The sequence below is a fragment of the Botrytis porri genome, assembly GCF_014898465.1.
Source record: "Botrytis porri strain MUCL 3234 chromosome Unknown BPOR_019, whole genome shotgun sequence".
Lineage (NCBI taxonomy): Eukaryota > Fungi > Ascomycota > Leotiomycetes > Helotiales > Sclerotiniaceae > Botrytis > Botrytis porri.
The window spans coordinates 402917-422408 of record NW_024066093.1 but is presented as its reverse complement, the minus strand read 5'-3'; the positions used below and the strand labels follow the sequence as shown (position 1 = coordinate 422408).

Below are 19492 nucleotides of genomic sequence, written 5' to 3'. Positions count from 1 at the left end.
ATGGTGACATATTTCAATGGTTTTATATAACTTTTTCACGTTTTAGATATCGCCGAGTTCAAATATCACACTTACCAAGCTTTGGGTTTTAGTCCTGCCACGGCGTTGAAGTTGAGGTAAAAAGCACAATATCCGGAATGACGTTGCGTGTTACCAATACTCGGAACTCCGGTCCATTTACCCAAAGAGCTCGCCATTCACAGATCCATCATCTTCAAAATGACAATCAACCACATCTTCTTCAATGCTTCCGCAGCCAAGTTTCAAGCTTTACGAGCCTTCTGCGAAGTCGTATTGAAACCCATAGGTTATACCGAAATGGTCTGTACAAACAACGACGGTCTTATCGGCTATGGTAGCGATTACCCTTATTTTTGGCTGAAGAAATTGGCTGAAGGGCAAGCGCCGATGCCAACGCATGTGGCGTTTGATGCTCCGAGTAAGAATACTAAGGATTGAAATATATGAAGCAAGCTGATGAAATACATATAGGTCGAGAGGCGGTAGATCGGTTTTATGAGATTGCTTTGTAAGTTGGATATGTATACCAAGATAAGCTATTAATCTCCTTTTGATCTTTCTCTTGTTACTTATTAAAGAGTTTATCCCGTGTATAACTGAACATGTTTCAGACAAAACGGCGGATGTGATAACGGACCGCCGGGAATTCGAAAGGAGATGAGCAGGCAGCTGTACTATGCGGCTTTTGTCTCGGATATAGATGGAAACAATTTGGAAGCAGTTTATATTTCGAAGTAACTGTATGTTTAGGAAAAATACGACGGAATGGTGAGCAAGGTGCTTCATTCTCGATGGCTTGCTCGATTGTTTTCTTTGAATTTAATGCTAAAGCACCTCGTTCTTTTATTTACTTATCATGACCTTTCAAAAATATAAGGGAATGGCTGCCTTTTGGCAGATATTAAGTTCGTAGCCAGAAAGTCAGACTACATTGAATAAGAAAATTGAGTCTCGATCTTTAGTGCTTTCAATGAAGTTTTATCTCTTCAATTGATACCGCCCCGCTTCCCACTAAGTCAGCAACTTCTCCATTCATCATCCGATAAACAAAGCACTCCCCTATCAGTCTCCAACCCATTCTAGTTCTTCTCAAGACTAGAGGAACACTACATCCAGGTAGAACTACGATTGAATCGCCTATCATAGCAGCTGCGACCGTAAGACCGACTCGACCATTTTGACTTCCAACTAATCGCCTCCACGCAAGAACATTGGCAGCCCACGTCGAAGAATCTCGCAAGTCATCATTACTTGTGCTTCTTTCTTGATCCCTGATAACATTTCTTTCCTTGATGGTTTTAGCATCGGCTAGAAGATCTTTGAGACGTGTTCCACAAATGATCAGTTCCTCATTGCGTTGCGCGAAGCCATGCAGACTGAAATCGAGACCTGAACCGCCACCTTCTGTTGTACCATATACAGTCCATAATCGTGGTAGACGAAGGACCGCCCAGGAAGGAGGAGGTTTCTCGCCGTTAGGCGTGGTATCCGCTACAATAGTTCTCCAAAATGCTTCTTTGAGACCATCGATGGTGCCATATGCATTTCGGATGGAGATTGCACTGATGTGGTTCTTTGGGAACGTTTCGTCGTTCTCGTGAGCGCTGAATGCTGAAAGGGTAGCTATGGAGTCAATAAAGACGGCATGTAGTGATACAATATTATCACGAAGAAATACTGGAGGTGAAGGGTGTGTGAAGCCTCGATCTGCTTTATGAGTACCGGGAAGAAACATCACTGGTGCGGCCGAGCATGACCAGCAAACCACCCAAGAGGGTAATTTGTGTATACAAGGTGTTGCAACCTCCATGAACCGACCTCCTATCATTTTACGCATCCAACGAGGATTGTTCGCAGTTATTGATGATAGCATGATTTTATCAACAGGAGAGTGAACCAATCTGAGAATGTCCAAACCGTGTTCATTATTCGAGATTATTTCACGTGTGAAATTGGTAAATATTTCAGGGAGCTCGATTCGGTAATTGGGCGATACATTCGTCAGTCCTTTCACGCAAGGTACAGCAAGAATCCCATAGACCTTATCCCGTGCATCTGTAGCTTGCGCTTGCTTTGCCAATTTAAGGGCCGGCAGGGCGCTACTAACACCCCCTTGGTTCAACTCACGCATGTTTTGAATACGTATAAGATGTTTCCACTGTTGCCCAGGAGTTCCCTCGCGATCTTCCAATCGTCGGTCTATCGTAGCTATGGTTGTATGCCGATCAGCATCCTTTGTATGTGTCGTGATATCTTGCAGAACAATATCTTCTTGTATTTCTATCATCTGGCAAGCTTTCCATATCTCGCTTAGACACATCGAGTGATCTCCCCAGATAACAGGTGCATCCATTCTAGCCATGGCCAACTCTTGCAAAATCCAAAGACGATGCCAATATTGGCATGCAAAAAACGAACGAATGGATTCATACGCAAATTCATGCCATGGCAAAGTGTAGGGGGCTGACTCCGCTGCATTGGCGGTATTGTGATGCAAGTTTCCGTATTTGACAGCGAATTTTCTCAGCTTTTCTTCCGACCCTATTTCATGAGATAGCCATTGTAATGCTGTATATGCTATGGTCGTATGTGAAGTACTTGAACCAAGGGAGCCTACCACCTGCCATGCCATAGCATATATATCTCGCATTAGCTTTACTTGCTGCTCGCGCTCATCTAGATCATCTTGATTGATACATAACGCATCGATCCACAGGTTAACACGTCTTCTCACCCAAGTAGACTTTCGCAATGATATCAAAGCAGTATGCAGATTCTGGGTGACTTGCATCTCAATCCCATTGACTAATATTGTCATTTTGTCTGCCGGAGATCCCCAGACATATGATAAGGCAACATATCTATCTGAGAGATTGGGTAAACTTTTAGTGGGCGCAAAAGCTTCATCAGATTTGCTTTGTATCTCTTTCAAGGACTTGATATATGCTTTTAAAGGTCGGTCGAGAAGTCCCCTTCTAGGTTTAAATAGCGTCGTATAATCGCATGGCTTTTGACGAAGACCTTTCCACTCCCGCTCGGAAGCCGTTTCTTTTTCGACCAATTCATGAGATACACCTAATTCTTTAAGTTTTATCGAACGCATTTGGCATGATATCATATCAGAATCATCAGGATCTGAACGAGAACTTGGCTCGATACATAAGACTCGAACTTCATCGGCATCCAAAGGTCGGTAGAGCAATGAACTCCAGGTTGGAGCGTCTGTCATGGCGATTTGAGGATCGGTTAATTCACCTACTAAATGATAATATCTTGGTAAGATGGCTCGAAGAAACACAGCATGTACAACGCCTTTCGCGATGATTCCTTTCTCTTCCCATTTGGATGATTACTTTCACCCCCACCTATGAAGATGAGGATGCGGCAATCGATATCAGCATTGCGTATTGGGCCAACTTAAGGCATAACGGATTATTCCATATAAGCTTTTGTGTCTTCAAAATGCACTCAAAGATAGATAACCCTCGTCTTGAATCTTTGTCGTGGGACAAAGTCTTTTCTGCAAAGTACTCACGTGCTAGTCATGATCATTCTTTTATGGTTAGAGCACATAAATCACCCCTGTATTCCTTCAAACTTGATTGGGACTAGCGTATTAGTAATCATCACCCTATCTTTTAATCTCGTCTCATCCCTCCTTTTCGTTCTCTTATAAATATTTACAATCAAAACCGCTCACAGGCTAATCAAGAATCGTTGCAACAAATGTGATTTATTGTTATGGATGATGCTTACAGGTAGGTAATTAAGTGGCTGTAAGTCTTCTTTGATATTTGGCAATCACATATGTATTTGTTGGATGAAGCTATAATCTTGAGATCTCATTGGCTTTCGAACGGTTGCACCTTCATCCTTGTGTAGTTACATCGCTCTTGCCCCCAGGGCTTATATTAGCTTCAATTCCTCAATTTTGTCTCGCGTTGTCCGTGTTACATGGGGCTTAGATCCTGTGCCTCACCCATACATATTGCGGTGAAGCTTCCAACATTCTCAGTTCAAAGTTATCACATCCCTTGGAAACAAAGTTGGAGACATAGATATGGAATCGAAAAAAGCAAATTCGATTCTAGAATGTATAGTCATGAAACCCAAAGTTAAACACGCTATGCACCACCATTATGCTCCTATAATGCGCCAATCGTATTTCGAAAATGCATTCCATCAAATTCAATATTTCCGTAGTCAATTTGCCCCCAAATCCACAACATATTATTCTATCCCACCACGAGAATCAATCATTCTTTTTGGTCTGTAATCTCCTCCATCTCCCTTCACACTCAAACCAAAAGACGGACGAAAGCAAGTGCGATAACGGCCATAGCACCCTTGGAGAATTGCTTGACGGTTATTTGACCGGCGTTGGCAGTGGTGGAGGCAGTAGCAGCGGAAGATGAAGCCGAAGCTGAAGTCTTGCTGGTGGCTGAAGGCTTTTCGGTGACGGAGGACGAGACAGAGCTTGAGTTGGCGGCGATTGTTGAGGTGGCTTGGCCAGAAGTTGCAGTTGTGGTAGTAGCACCGGAAGATGTAGTAACGGTAATGGGAACCAGAGTGGCAATTGCAGCTGATGTTCCAGTGGAGCTTGGGGTGATGGTACCACTTCCTGGAATTTCAAATCCTGAATTGTCATCCAAGGTGCAGCCAAAATCAACATCTGATGTAACACCAGCACTTGAACCGAAGCATTGTTCAAAAGCTTGTTGATCAGCACTGCTGGTAACATTGCAGTAACTGTAGCAACCGTCCATGATAACGTTGACGGGGGCACTACCGCAACATTTTGTCATGGCGCTCACGGCGGCAGAGTTAGAGGTGATGTTACCTGCAGTGCAAGCATTGACATATTCATCGCTGCCGGCGAGCACGAGAACGGGGAAGAGATTGTCGGAAGGATCAGTGCAACTCATCTTGGCGGTTAATAATTGAAGAGTTGAAGTTGTTTGAAGGTTTTATTATTGTTGTGTTTGGAAGTTGTGTGTTTGTAAGGTGGTTGATGGTTTGAGTTTGTAAAAATTGAAAACTTGTTGCCCTTAAATGGAGAAGGATTGGAAGTAATGAGATAACTGAAGCAGGCGCAGTGGCTGAGCCGCTAGTGCCGTAATTTGATTGATCTTAATCGAAAGAAAAAAAAGAAGCAGATGATATTTTCCGTTGACTTGAAAGGAATTTGGCAAAATAGTGAATATTGACAAGAGAAAAAATCTTTGTCTGGCAGAAATTGTAAGGATTCTTATGACCTTTTAAAGTTCTATATTCACTTGGTACTCCGTATGACATTACAAAATCCTGAAGGCTTGTTTGAAAGGATTCTATAAATACCGGATAGTCAGATTTAATTACTGGGGTAGAACAATTTTTGTAATACAACGGTTGGAATAAGCAATCAAGGCTGGGCCGGGTACCTGCAGCAAGTACAAGCCCCCGAACAGCTTATTATTTGTTTCCAGTGAACTGGCAGCCAATGTAATTTCTCGAAAGAGCCTGTGTTATTCAGAAAATTCTCAACAAATATACCTAGGTAGCTATAGCTAGCTACATTACATTGATGTGGCTGTATCTTACAGGCGCAGTAATTTTAAGTCAGCACAAAAATAGCTTCCTGGTCTTACAAACCAACAGCCCCCAACACGAGCAACTTCAATCTTCTATCTTCTGCTTCTTTTCCCCAATAGTATTTGAGACGAGTAGGATGGATTTGTCTCCTCTCTTAAATCGTACTAGATGATTTCTCCATGTTGACCCTATGGACCACTTGTCAGTAGACCTCTGATTGATTACTCGGCTAGTTTAGTAAACAAATAATCATATAATCACTCTTATAATCCTACAAAAACTTTTACACACCTTTTGAGCAGGAGCTTGGGTCCATTTATTAGTGATTGTCGTATATCAGATTTGGCATTATTCACAATCTGAACACAGAATTAGGCGTCCACTTTTTTTTTGGATCGTAAAGTTTCAGCCAATTACAGTTATCATTTGTGGCTAATCATTATCCCTATTGATGGGCCGCTGCTGATCAGCCCAGTGCTTAAAACTATGACAAGAGCCCTGGGTGCGGGGGAGGTCTCAAGCCTACAGGGAAATATAACCATAAGCACTAGCGAGTTGTTATGGGCCATTCATCATCATCATCCTTGTGTTCTTACTTGTGCCTATAAGCATTTTCCACTCGCTGTGGATATTGCCATAGATCTGCTTATTGGTCACTTTACGTACAGCCTCAATTAAGATTGGCCCGTTATGTCCCTTGTCTCCCATATTCTTCCTTCAACATCCTTCTGTAACCTCATCTCTATTCGAGGCTTAGGTACTCATACGATGAGCATCTATTCTTGATATTTTTCTACCGGTTTAGGGAATACCTGATCATCAAGTTGTTCCTTCAAAACTGTTCGAGAATTGAGGTTGATATGCCGTTCAAGCCGATGTGTTTGATCATCCCGAGAAGTTAGCTTCTCACGTGGATACCACCATGTTCTCCTCGGTAATGCTGTGGAAGGAGTATCCAAAATTTCCTCAGTCAGCATCCTACGCAGAACATACTGCTTTTTTACTGTTCATGATGAATTTTTGGAGGAATTCTTCTAAAAATGTATCTCCATGACTCGCTTGGCTGGGTCGAAAACACACACAAGAATTCCAGGTAGTTCTTGGCACCTCTCACCACCAGGTTCACAGAAATCCTTCTATGATCATGTAAATTGCCTGATGATTGATCTGATTATTCCATCTTGTAAGGCTCGAGGGAGAGAGGATGGTCGGTATATAAGACAGAGGAGTGTTACTGACTCCTACCTTCCTCTCTCCATCTCATTTCACATTCTCTTTACAGCATCTCCCTAGTCATTCTTTTTTCCTTTCCTAGGATCTTTTGGTCCGTTTCATTCATTCATTGAGTGCCGTTTTTTGATTCGAACAACCGATCTCCACATCTCTGCCCTTTTTCTTCAAGATTCCAATCATAATATCTATATCATGCGTCAATCAGTCTTTGCTCTTGCGGCTCTTTCTTTATGGCAGAGTTGCACTGCTCAAGGTACCAAGGAAACTCTAGTTCCATATCATCCGAGGGACATTGGTCTTCAGAGAAGAGATGCCCCTCCGAGCGTCACTCTTCAAAATGAACTCAGTCTTATCTGGGGATCATCAAATGGTATGTTGCCTATTTTATCTCGGTTCCGAAATGATGATCTAACGAACAATAGGTTCAACTTTTGTCAATGTAACCCTTAACACAGGCGAAACCGAACTTGTTATATCCACCGAACATTTTTCCGACAGTCTCACAGATGTGCAATGCAACGGTGACCTTGTTCTTACCTTCAAAGACAATGCTACTTTCCAAGATGCCATTGCCGATTGGTCCTGGGTCAATTTCCATGAAAACCGCACATTCTTCATGATCAATAACTGGGGTGCATGCGCTGCTGCATCGGAATCCGGTAGACAGCCATGGGTTGTTCACGGAGTCGATGTCTATGATGAGCAAAACTTCATTGTCAACTTCAATGCTACTCTTTCAGACTGGGATGATGTTATGACTGGTGCCGTTATTGAATTCGGTGCCATGTCGACATCCTCTTCATCAAAGAGAACCGACACCATTAGCAAGACGCTATCTCTTAACATGGCCCACAGTCTTCCTCAGACCTTTTTCAGCAAATCCACCAACAGTGGACTTGACTTCTCTATTGACTGTCCTGGCTGTGCTACCACCGGTGCTATCGATGTTCAAGGAAAGATTGTTATGAATACTGTCATTGGTATTCCAACCAGTGTCAAGTCTATCTCTATCACTACTACTCCAAAAGGTGTAGGTGCTAACTTGGCTCTTGGATTTTCTGTTTCTGGTACATTAGGTAGTGGATGGACCAAAGACTGGAACTTGGTTACTGTTGGTCTTCCAGGATGGTCTATTCCAAAGATCATCGACTTGGGTCCTCAATTCACCGTCGATGCCGGTTTCGCTCTCAGTGGTATCGAAGGAAGTGCTTCAATCAGCGCTGGTGTCAACGTTGCCATTCCAGATTCTTCCTCCGCTGTTCTTGGTATTAGTGGTGTTGATTCTAGCTTCAACGGCTGGGTTCCAACTGCTACTCCTCAAACTCCTAAGGTCAGCGTTCAGGTTGATGGAAGCTTAGAAATGTACACCGAAATTGGTCTTGATGTTGGACTTACCGTTCTCAGCAAGTGGGGTTTCGGAGGTGGACTTTTCCTCAGAATTCCAGACGTCAAAATTGATCTTGGAGCCGAGTTCAATACTCAAGGTGTATGCCCTGGATCAGCCGATATTTTCGGTGTCACTTTAGGTGCAACTGTTGGTGTCGATCTCAATCTTGGTGTTTACACTGAATCTGGCGGAGACAAGAGCTGGAAGGCGAAAACCTCTATCTATACCAACAACAACTTGATCACTCCTATTGACAAATGTTTCCCGCTCGGCCCAACTCTTCCAGCCGGTGGCAAGGTCTCCATCAAGACTGTCGGCACCGTTCCAGTTTCTTCTGCTAAGGCAGTTTCTACCACCAAGGCTGATAGCACCTCTGCCAAGCCTATTAGTGCTGTCTCTTCATCCAAGGCATCAGCCGTTTCTGCTAGTGCCACTCATAAGACTTCAGGATCAGTATCAGCTTCTAGTATCAAGGTTTCTGGAACCGGTGTATCTTCATCTATCAAAGTCTCTGGAACCACTAAACCTTCTTCCATAAAGGTCTCCGGTACTGGAGTTTTCTCCAGTAAAATAACTGGCACTGGTATTTCTGGATATGGCGCGAGTAAAATCGCTGGAACTGGCGTTTCTTCAAGCAAGATTGTTGGAACTGCCGTTTCATCATCTGCACACGGGTATGGATCTGCTCCAGCTTCTCCCTCTGCTCATGGATACGGCTCTGCTTCATCTTCTTCCTCTGCACTTGGATATGGAGCTGCCTCAGCTTACCCTACTACCACAAAACTCTCCGGAACAGGAGTATACTCTTCTAGCAAAGTCGCTGGTACTGGTGTCACTTCAGCTGCCTCTTATGGTACTCACCCCGATACTACCGCTTCATCCATCAAGGGTGCTAGTACTTCAACTTCCAAGACTTCGGGTACTGTCGTGGTTAGCAGCTCACTTTACATCTCCGCCTCAGGAGTTAGCTTAGTCAAGACTGCTATCGGTTCTTCTGCATCATCTGCTCTCGGTCTTGAGACTAGTAAAGTTTCCCCTTCTTCAATTAAGGCAACAGCTACAGGCGGTGCTCCAGCTTATGGAGGATCCTCCACTTCTTCCGCTCTTGATCTCGAGACTAGTAAAGCTTCCTCTTCTTCAGCTAAGGCAGCCACTACAACTGGTGCTCCAGTTTATGGAGGATCTTCCACTTCTTCCGCTCTTCGTCTCGAGACAAGCAAAGCTTCTTCCACCGCTGCATCTTCCACTCATATTTCCAGCACAATCATAGCAAGCTCTACCACAACCAAAGCCTTCACAACCGTCATCCCAACCAAGACTGCTACCGGAACTGTTGCCCCAGCACCAATAGCCACAGGTACAATCTCCACCTGTGACAAATGGGTCACCATCGAAGATAACAACTGTTCTTGCACCAACATTGAGAACTACTACGGTGTCAGCGCCACCAACCTTGATCTCTGGAACCCCGGTCTCGGAAGCGAGTGTAAATTGACCGTTGGACAAGCTGTCTGTATTGGAGTCAAGGGTTCTTACAAGCGATCTGTTAATGGTCGTCTTGCTCGATTCATTGATGCTTAGATGATATTCTCTGCATGGGGGTAATGAAAGACGAGATTAAATGTGATATGAATGATATATGCATTTTGGAAGGATCAATAGATTGGATTTTTGGAATTTCTTATATTTATTTTCTATTTTCTTGGGGGTTGAATTGGATTGAATCGGATCGGCTGGTTTACATGGCTGGATTTGGTGGGGACTTATTACTTGTTGCATTGTTGGTCAAATTTATGTATGAATAGAACGAAAAGATGGGGGTGAAAGAGAACGGAATTTTAGCTGATGATTTTAAAGTTTGGCTCTTCTCTTGGCTATTGTGATGTGTGCAGTATAAGTTAAGATGAGATGACAGCCTTTGAGTTATGTTGATCAGCAAGAAGCTACTAGCCAAAGTACAGCCTAGTCGACTAATCTCGGGTGGATAATTGACTTGAGCTATAAGGTTTGACGGCTCAACTTTGGATGTTTATTTAAGCATCTAGGTAGGTCACTTCAGTGTCTTGGTAGTGAATCTGGAGCACAAAAAAATTCCTATGGCCTTTCCAATATCAATCTAAATCCTTACAACCATAATTCGATTTTTCAAAGCTAGATTCCGCAGAGTCCTCATCAATCTCACAAGCCATGTCTCGCAGCCCACCTATTATGGGCCTGACAGCATCAAGTTTGCTTACGACAGAACTTACAAAAACTCAAAATTGAGACAATATATTGCAGAATTGACTGCATGTGAGGTTCATAATGACGGCGAGGAAACCTGCTTTTCAACTGCCGAGCTATTTTCTGCCATGGAGAATAAGGAGTTTGCTCTCGGTTATCTAGAAGTGAGTAGGAAACCCACCATCAAGGAACTACCTAGTCCTGATGTACTCCTATGAAATATTTTCTTGAAACTAAATTTGTGTTATACAGAGCTTGAACTCCCTTGTGACGTTATTACATGGAGCACTCATATCTCTAGCCTCCAGGGAATTTTAGGAGCTATATTTTCCCATCGTTTCCAGGGAAATATTACTAAGCTTACAGCTGCATTATCCATGGTGTAAATGGGTACTCATGAAAGAATGAACCAGTATTACAGCAAGTCAAAAGAGCAACCTCAGGATAGATGTGATTGAGCTTATAGCCATTAAACTGAGCGCCAGTCAGATTGAAAACTCGCCTTTCAACCAAGTGCCCAGTGAAAATAACATAGTTGAAATGCATGATAGTCTCAAATTCATCACATGATAGCTGACCCAGGTTGCGGATTCTAGGTAACCTGAAATTTACTATTCACTATTCGTTGGGATTATTCCACAATCTTCAGGCTCTTCAAGCTTAAAAATAACGACAAAATACTTCTGCGATACCTTCTTCCTGATTACGTCTTCTCTATTGACTGACAACTGACAAGTCACTTTCAGGGCTTGATTGGGCCACAGCTATCGCTCACAAGCATGCAAAACCAATCACTTCATAGACACAAAACTTCTTTCTTAGATTTGAAAGCCCATTTCTGAAGGTTTCCAATCAAATTAAGCTGTGCAATATCATTCGAAGGCTTCACCATGACTCAAAAGCGCAGTCACTCTGAAGTATTCGTAGCTTAATCATTCACAGCTTATAGCTTAATCTTCTAAAGTGAAATTAACTTGGAGAAAAATAGGTGCAGTTTGGGACTGGGTCGAGACCCGGGTTCAAGGGACATGCATAAAAGTATGATGGAAGAATAGTGTAACTTTATCCTAAGACTCAAGATCTGAGAGTTCGTTGCTCGTATTTATATTTTGGGAGTTTGGGATCAATCAATGAATTTCAGGCCTTGAGTCGAGGCTCAACCTAGTAGTTCCTAAACCACACTTAAGAAGATTACAGCCATTCTGGTCTAGCTATCAGATAAAGATGGATCGGGTATAATTGTACATAAATGAACCGACATATTGGGGCAACAATAAATGATTCTCGAAGTATATCGAAAGCGAAGCAGGATGTGTATCAAGCTGTTGTACGCAGATGTGATGCGATGTAATTAGCGGGTGGTAAGAGAACATGATGCCATCAATAGTTACAAATGGATCTCGCGATTAATGAGATTGAAAAATAAATAACATGGATTCTGTGCCCAAGTGTATACGATACAATACCATTAGTGTGCAGACTCTGACATGGAGAAATGATTTGCAACGCGGCCCAAAGCATCTTGGCAAGGACTACCTTAAGGAATTTGAATATACTTGCAGGAAAGTGGCTCTATTTCCCTCTCTTCCACGTGGCTTTAAATTCCAAAAAAGAATCAAACTTCAGCTTCGGTCTAGAAAATTGAAGTTCAGCTAGTTCAGAGCTAAGTCTGAAGATCATTTCTCTTAGGCCTTTCCACCACTTAATACCATCACCGTCACCTACACGAAGATCTTTTGATGAATTGAGTTCGAATTTCTTTCATTTATCCTGGTCAAAGACATTGTTAAATTAGCCTTAATTCCATTACCATGTCATTCTTATGGAAAAGGTAGGTTACATCTTCGGCAAACGTGTCACAAATTTGGCGAGCTTTCTTAGAGCTTTTTTAGAGCTCTTGAAACAGCTTCCAATTTCCCACAAATTCTGATGCTCTGAGTTCTCTCATTTAGTAGGTAGTAAAGATTGTTTACATCAATTCTTAGATGCCATAATTCTACTTCGAGTTTAGTCGCATGAGAAAAATATACATGAATCATGAGATAAAGATATAGAGAAGTTGTGATATGGTTTATTGCTTGTGATATGGTTTATTGCTTGTGGTATGTTCAGTTCATATTTCACAGTGTCAAATTCATTTTCCCCGTGTCGTCATATAGTTTAAGTTGAGAGATTGTATCAAGAGACGACAGAATAAAGTTTACTGTCCTATCACGCCATCTTTCATATTAACAGCTGACATTTTGAGTTATTTATAAATTGTACGTCAGATCGGGTTTCTCTTCAGCACAAAATACAGTAGTCATTCGCTAGTAAAAGAAAATGCGGGGGAGCTTAACTATTTCTCAGAAAACGTAGATGTCTTGACTAAATAAACTTTCATCCTGGCTGTCATCATCGCGCTTAAAGATGCCAAGTTACGACCATTGTCTGAAACTCTTTAGCTTCGTTCATTGGCGATGACATTCACACTAAATTATTGTATACACCGTGTTCTCCTTATTCAATTTGACTTTGGAATCGAATTGGGATTTCAGTCGGTCTAAGACATATCAGCATCTCTCCAAATACGTCACCTTCCAGAAAATCGAGGTATAGGAAGTAGACAGCCGACCTATTGAGGAATATGAGCTAGTCAAGATTGCTTCTCACACACGAGTATCAAGCCAACACCGACAAACAATCTTATGCAGAACTGTATTTTAATACACGAGAATTGAAAGTCAGTGATTATTTGTGATGTCAGATCGTTTCCTATTGTATGAAGCTGGGAGGAGTGCAAATGTTTTCAACCTCTAACACCCAGAAAGTGATTTCATGACTGATTTCCTTCAACTTCAACAAGACTTAAAATTATTACTGTTTCATTTAGCGCAGTCTATTAAACGTCATAGAAAGAGGCATGAATAAACATTTGCATCTTAGGTAGATAATCTCTCCCGTCTAAGAGATACTCTTCGTCTAGAGTACATGGTGTATACAGATAGACACATTTGTAATAATCACCGCCAGATCTGCAAGTTTTTCAAGCCAACCCTTTCTATAACGAGCAGTGATAAGTAACCTACTTAGTTCAAGGAAATGTATGACAAAATAAGTTACCCCTTTAAGCTAGGTGTGAGGTCGGAAAAACTTGAAAGCTTTTGGACTGACCGTAATCTTGAGTTCGATTGCAGGAACGATCTTATCAGACTTAGCGCGAGGAATTCGAATGTTGAAACTTGCAGAATTTTTATAGATCATAAATAGTATAAGTCTAGCTTGTCACCACCGTAGATAGTTGATGGGGCTAGAGAAAAAAAAACGAATCTAGCGTTTCCTACACAACTTTTCAAAATGTATATATAGGTGAAGAATTCCCCTCCCCTTCTCTCTCCTCAAATCTACAACAATCTCTTCCTTCGTTACATCTCTCATAATACAATCGTATTTACTCCTTTCGACAACTCAATCACCAATACCTATTCGCTCCAATAACTTACAGGTTTACCCATAATTTACCTTCGCTATTACCGTCTACCTACTACGGTATACTCGATTTCGAAAGATCACATATAATATCTCTCGGCTCTATCTTGATATTATCTCATTGACTTGAACAACATTGGATATCATTTTATATCTTCTATTTTCGCTTCACATACAAACATTTAAGCGAGAAAGCTCCACAATGTCGGATAATACACAAGACGTACAGGTGAAAGGCTCGAGTGTACAAAAGTATGTCATGATTTCTTTCTCCACACCCCATATATTTTATGTTTTACACGCTTGGATACATGCAATTGTCTAGCTCTTCGTCAATACATCACGCTTCAATAAAATCAATTGAAGACTTTACAAATTATTCAATCATGAGCATCGACTGATGTAAACTGGAATTATTACTAACAAGATTTTATTGAGTACAGGCCCGCAGAAACTGTCTCTTTCCTCATAGAGAATCAAGAGATCCATGTTAACAAAGCAATTCTCTTCCGTAAAGTTCATCGCTTCCGAGGTGAAAGCTTTCCTATCACCTTGAACATAGACCTCTTATCATTCGTGGCGTTTACAATATGGCTACACGGGGATATATTGCCAGAATTGAACAGCGTTTACCACGAGGAACAGGGCCACATTACATACTTCGGTTACGACCCCGAAGCACTGTACAAATTCGCCACAGCCTTGAATCTGGAACCTCTCGCCGACAATATCATGGATTGTATGAGAAAAGCACACCTTTCTGTGGGTATCGGATTCACCAAAGCTCAAATTGAGAAGATATATAACGACCGAATTATACGTTGTGGCTTCAGTCTTTTTGCTTCTCTATGGATACGTCTCGAGGAAACACGCCCAAACAATTACTTGAAACTTCTGACGAAGGCTGATCGTGATGAGCTTTTGAAAAATGAATTTATCGCTGTGGATGTAAATCTACATCGCCAAGCATGGTTCTCGGGAAATCAAAGTCGATGCAGATTTCATCTTCATCAATTTGACATCGGCGAGCCGTGTACTCGAACCCACAGTATCAGTGTCCGCTCGTGGGTGCTTGATAAAGATGGATCGTTTAGAGAGTTGGATGAGTGGAGAGCGCAGAGAGGCTATTGAATCCAGTAACGACTCAAAGCGGTTCAAATCCGCAGCTTTCAGAACTGGTCATCGATACTAGCTCTAAATGAGTAATACTAGAAAACAAAGGCGTCAGTCCGGGTTAGAGAGTCTTCAATTTCTTGAGCATGTATAGAATTTCATGTTCAAAACAGCGTAGTGTGGCATAGCTAGGCTTCTAGCTATCTTGAGTAATTGGAGTTTTGAATTTTGATATTTTAGGGAATCATAGGCACATTTGGTGGTTTATACGGCAAAGTCCATCAATTCGAGGCATAACCACATTTCAATCAATACCCCAGCGATCAGATATCCTGATATATAAAGCGATTTGTTTAACTAGATTGTATTCAGTTGTTTAATCCAAAGTTCCTAGAGAATATTTGGATCAATAATGAAAGTTTGCTTCTTTGAATAATTTTTCCTACACGTAAAAGAAGGATCAGAAAAAAATCCTCTTGGGAGCCAGTCGTCATAACGGTCATGTAAAATGTGCATATGTCTATGGGTGGTGAAGATCCTTCGTGGTCCTATGAAGGTTGTCTTAGAGATGAATGATTGCTAGATGATAGGTTGAATTCTACATGGCATGCAAAATGGATGGTCTTGCCTACGCAGCCATTCTATCTACGTAGTGCCAAAAAGTCCATTCTTAGTTCGTCATTTTCAGGTCTCATTTCACAACATCAAGTGCCTGATTGGAAGTTTTTGCTTTCGATTTTTTCTTTTCATCAATCTTAATATACCGGAAGCTCAGAATTTCTTTCTCAACGCCCTGAAATATGAGAATTACATTGAAGTTCTTGGCATGTACCTGTACTCGTAAAGTGACGGGCATAGAACTCAATATGTTATGTCTCCGTATTCAGTCTTCCCAATCATGAACCCATTATCATCGACTAGCCTATGTTAATCCCGAAAAATTCATCTCGTGAATCTCAATCGACAGACTGCAGCTAACATCTCAATGACACCATTTGATTCCTGTGCGGCAAGGGCGTTGACTCGCCATTGAATCATGCGTATACTTAGAGCCAGAAAACTCCACCAACTCCTCCCAATCACCATTCCTCAAACCGCACAACAACAGTCTAAGCCCTCTCCCTCCATCCCACAATCCCCTAATCATCACTTCCACCTACATACACCACCCCCTCAATAACCCTCTCCTTCACCCCTCCATAAACCTTCCTCAACACCTCAAACACCTCCTTAGTATCGTTAAATCTAAACCTCTCATGAACACTCATCCTCACTTCCAAATACGCTCTCGGCTTTTCCCCTAGTCTCGACAACACATACGCCATGCAAATCTCAAAACGTGCGCCACTATACGCTTTTAATTTTTCTTTCATCTGCTTCTCCCATTCTGCGTAGCGGATTCCGATAGAGAGGACGGGATGGCGCGAATAGGGCTGCGGGTTGAAGATGGGAGGGTCGGGGATTTGGATGATATTTGGATCGAGGAAGTCGGGATAGCTGGGATCGGATGGGATTCTGGGGAAGGCGTTGGATTGGAGTGACCAGGCGTCGAGGGCGTCGGTTCGGGGATCGTAGGAGGGGGTTCTGTGGGGTGGAGATGTTAGTAGGGTTTTGATAGGGGAGCCCGAGGGGTTTGGTGATGGGTGGACTAACGTCATTGTGAGGCTTTTTCGGTGTGAACTTTGGTGCTGTGGGAAGGAACTCATTCTACAAAATTTTATTTGTCTGTTCTTGAAAGGTTGTTGACTGAGTTCAGCTTGCCCACAGTAGACAGTTGAATTGTGAATATTGAAGGATAAAGCCCCTCGAGGTCAAGCTTTCACGTATTCCAGTGAGGGTGTCGCTTGATTGCCGGGTGATGTTCACACCATGGATATGACATCTCTTATCCAAAAGTGAATCCAAATCAGTGATTAGCCGTACTCGTGCTCGGGGTAATTCAGATTCTTTCATCAAACATTGAAAAAATTTTCAAGCCTTGGCAACATTGGAAACGTCTATATTTGAGAGATGGTCTTTGGCTGAGTGTGATATATCAAAGACCTCATTGAAAATGTGGGTATTCGAATCAAACCCAGAGAAGACATTGAAAATCCTCATACATATTGTCAACCGTACCAAGGAGCAGTTCTTTACTAGTTATAGTCTGAGGGCAGTTCAAACATTCGTTATTAATCTAATAATGTATGAGACTTGGTGTTCTCTTAACTTTAGTATCTCATTCCATAAAGGCAATTGCAGCCCCAACAGAAACATCAGACAAAAGAAGAAACCACGATACTAAGACTAACGCAAACTTAGCCTGATTATCGCATCTACAATATAGCAACGCCAGTTTTACAGCGTAATACTATTTCAAATACAGATACTATGCGGGTTGAAAATTAATCAAGTATTCATTAAATAATTCAGTATAAATCCGTTAAAGGAGAACAGTAACAATACCATTTGATTTGTGAACCTAAGGCTTGACTTTTGTTGAAATAAATAAGATTATGTATACATATAAGCCCTCCATCATAAATCTCAAAATATCCCACAAAAACTAAGAAAAGGACACTTTCGCAAGTAACGACAGACAATCGCAACAGACTCCATTCCCTCAAGAAGCTAAACCACTTTCCTTTTCCAATCACATCCACTCCTTTGCTCGCCAATGACCATGTCCATTCAATGAAAGCCCCTTTAGCATCCTCCAAATAAGGAAATTAAAGCTCGCGCGAAGTAGGTATAACTCAACTAAACAAATATAAAATAGCATTATATGGTATTGTAGGAGTTTCAACCGATGCAGATGTCGATGTACTATTAGTCGATTCCGCTTTGGTCAATATCGAAGATTGTGCCGTTACTGGTCCGATAAATGATGAAGATATGAAATCGCTTATACTAGAGGAAGATTGCGAAGAGGAGGTGGTAGAATCAGTGGGTGGAGATTGGGATTGTGAGATGCTCAGTGAGGATATGGAAGACGAGAAAGATGTTATCGAAGTACGAGATTGTGAAACTGAAGGAGTATTTTGATTGGCAACGGATGAGGAAGGCGAAGTTGTAGGGAAATTTAATGAGCTCGAAGACGAATCGGCTGAGGCAGAAGTGGAAGTCGAAATTACACTTGACGAAATACTGGATGAGACCGTTGACAGAGAAGAGGTAGGCGATTGAATTATTTGCGTCGTGGGAGTCGATATCGATATCGAAGTACTAGAGGAGACTGTTGATATTGGTGAGACAAGCGATTGAGTTGTCGAACCGGAGCTAGCAGATGTCCGTACTGAGGTTGGGGTAGAAGTAGATCTGGACCTGGTAAAAGTGATTTGAGTGTCTGGTACAAGTGTCGATATTGGCGAACTTAAGGAACTTGATCTCGTACTTGTAGTTGAAGAAAGAGTAATCGAGAGAACAGTACCGGAGGTGCTGTAGGAACAACTTCCCGATGAGACAGCAGTGACGGAGGTACAAAGTGAAAGACGAGCCGTTGCACAGATTCCAACACTGTTTTGACCTGAGCTTTGGTATACACCGAATGTTCCATTTCCGCAGCAGAAATTGCTAGAACTAGCACCGACTGTGACTCTGTATTGTTGCCATGACGTATCTGCACATTTTCCAAGCGAATTGTAGCAGTCCGTAGTTTTGAAATGTTAGCTTGAATCTGTGAGTAGTGATCATTAAAAAACGTACTATCATTGCAACAATAAGGTGCAGACCCAGTCCTTGTCTTACAAGTTCGACCCGTGGGACAATAATATCCTGTAGTTCCTGGGCATACTGATTCCCTTGCAAGCTTTGTTACGCTTCCGAGGATACTAGATAATGGTGTGTATAGTGCATATCCTGGACCAATTCCATGTGAATCTGTACATCCAGAACCGCAAGCACCCGGAGCATTGGTGGCAGTAAGACAGTTGCAAGCATTTGCCACAGCACCAGAATCTTCAAGTGGAGCGCAAACACCGCTGGCCAGTCTGTCAAGTGAAGGGGAACCGACGGTGTTGAGTCGTGGGCACTGCGAAGCTGACAAAACTGCCACAGCAAGGTAACAAGCGTTTGAAGGACAACACGATATGGTAAATTGCTCGGTATTTTCCGATGATGAAGATTACTTTGAAGATCTTAATAGGAAATAGCAGATGTCAGGCGGTTTCACGAAATTTCAGTCGTGGCATGTTATGCCTTTGACGCGGTAGCATCAATGGAATATTTGCAGATCAATAACTACTAAGGACACGACTACCTTGGAATATATGTAGCTTGGCAATATACTCGTCCAGCGTGCTGGTAAATTCAAATAGGCGGGCGTTTCGGTGGAGGAAAATCAGGCCACAATTGAACACTAGCGAAGCCTTTCAATGATCTGATTACGCTCTTTGGTGTATACGAGATTGTGTCTGGAATATCATCCCAAGTGAAAACAACCAAGTCTCTCATTTGATCTTGTTAAATTCGAGTTTTGATTCGATTGTTGGGAGATTC

General features: G+C 42.1%; 7 protein-coding genes across 7 annotated transcripts; 3 read left to right on the top strand and 4 right to left on the bottom strand.

Annotated features, from left to right (window-relative positions):
• Positions 1-219: 219 nt before the first annotated feature.
• EAF01_011069 (uncharacterized protein) lies at positions 220-759 on the top strand (the record flags this gene model as incomplete). Its single annotated transcript, XM_038919326.1, has 3 exons — positions 220-439; positions 493-529; positions 633-759. The coding sequence occupies 3 exons, from the start codon at positions 220-222 to the stop codon at positions 757-759; spliced, it is 384 nt and encodes a 127-aa protein (XP_038765197.1).
• Positions 760-988: 229 nt separating this feature from the next.
• EAF01_011068 (uncharacterized protein) lies at positions 989-3250 on the bottom strand (the record flags this gene model as incomplete). The annotated part of the gene is made up of 1 exon (XM_038919325.1): positions 989-3250. One exon carries the CDS (start codon positions 3248-3250, stop codon positions 989-991), a length of 2262 nt encoding a protein of 753 aa, XP_038765196.1.
• A 1069-nt stretch (positions 3251-4319) lies between these two features.
• Positions 4320-4946, bottom strand: EAF01_011067 (uncharacterized protein; the record flags this gene model as incomplete). Its single annotated transcript, XM_038919324.1, has 1 exon — positions 4320-4946. The coding sequence occupies one exon, from the start codon at positions 4944-4946 to the stop codon at positions 4320-4322; it is 627 nt and encodes a 208-aa protein (XP_038765195.1).
• Positions 4947-7017: 2071 nt separating this feature from the next.
• Positions 7018-9793, top strand: EAF01_011066 (uncharacterized protein; the record flags this gene model as incomplete). Its single annotated transcript, XM_038919323.1, has 2 exons — positions 7018-7195; positions 7248-9793. The coding sequence occupies 2 exons, from the start codon at positions 7018-7020 to the stop codon at positions 9791-9793; spliced, it is 2724 nt and encodes a 907-aa protein (XP_038765194.1).
• Positions 9794-14105: 4312 nt separating this feature from the next.
• EAF01_011065 (uncharacterized protein) lies at positions 14106-15034 on the top strand (the record flags this gene model as incomplete). Its single annotated transcript, XM_038919322.1, has 2 exons — positions 14106-14155; positions 14347-15034. The coding sequence occupies 2 exons, from the start codon at positions 14106-14108 to the stop codon at positions 15032-15034; spliced, it is 738 nt and encodes a 245-aa protein (XP_038765193.1).
• A 1121-nt stretch (positions 15035-16155) lies between these two features.
• On the bottom strand, positions 16156-16674 carry EAF01_011064 (uncharacterized protein; the record flags this gene model as incomplete). The annotated part of the gene is made up of 2 exons (XM_038919321.1): positions 16156-16600; positions 16670-16674. The coding sequence occupies 2 exons, from the start codon at positions 16672-16674 to the stop codon at positions 16156-16158; spliced, it is 450 nt and encodes a 149-aa protein (XP_038765192.1).
• Positions 16675-17751: 1077 nt separating this feature from the next.
• On the bottom strand, positions 17752-19185 carry EAF01_011063 (uncharacterized protein; the record flags this gene model as incomplete). Its single annotated transcript, XM_038919320.1, has 3 exons — positions 17752-18614; positions 18701-19033; positions 19167-19185. 3 exons carry the CDS (start codon positions 19183-19185, stop codon positions 17752-17754), a joined length of 1215 nt encoding a protein of 404 aa, XP_038765191.1.
• Between the last annotated feature and the right edge of the window lie 307 nt (positions 19186-19492).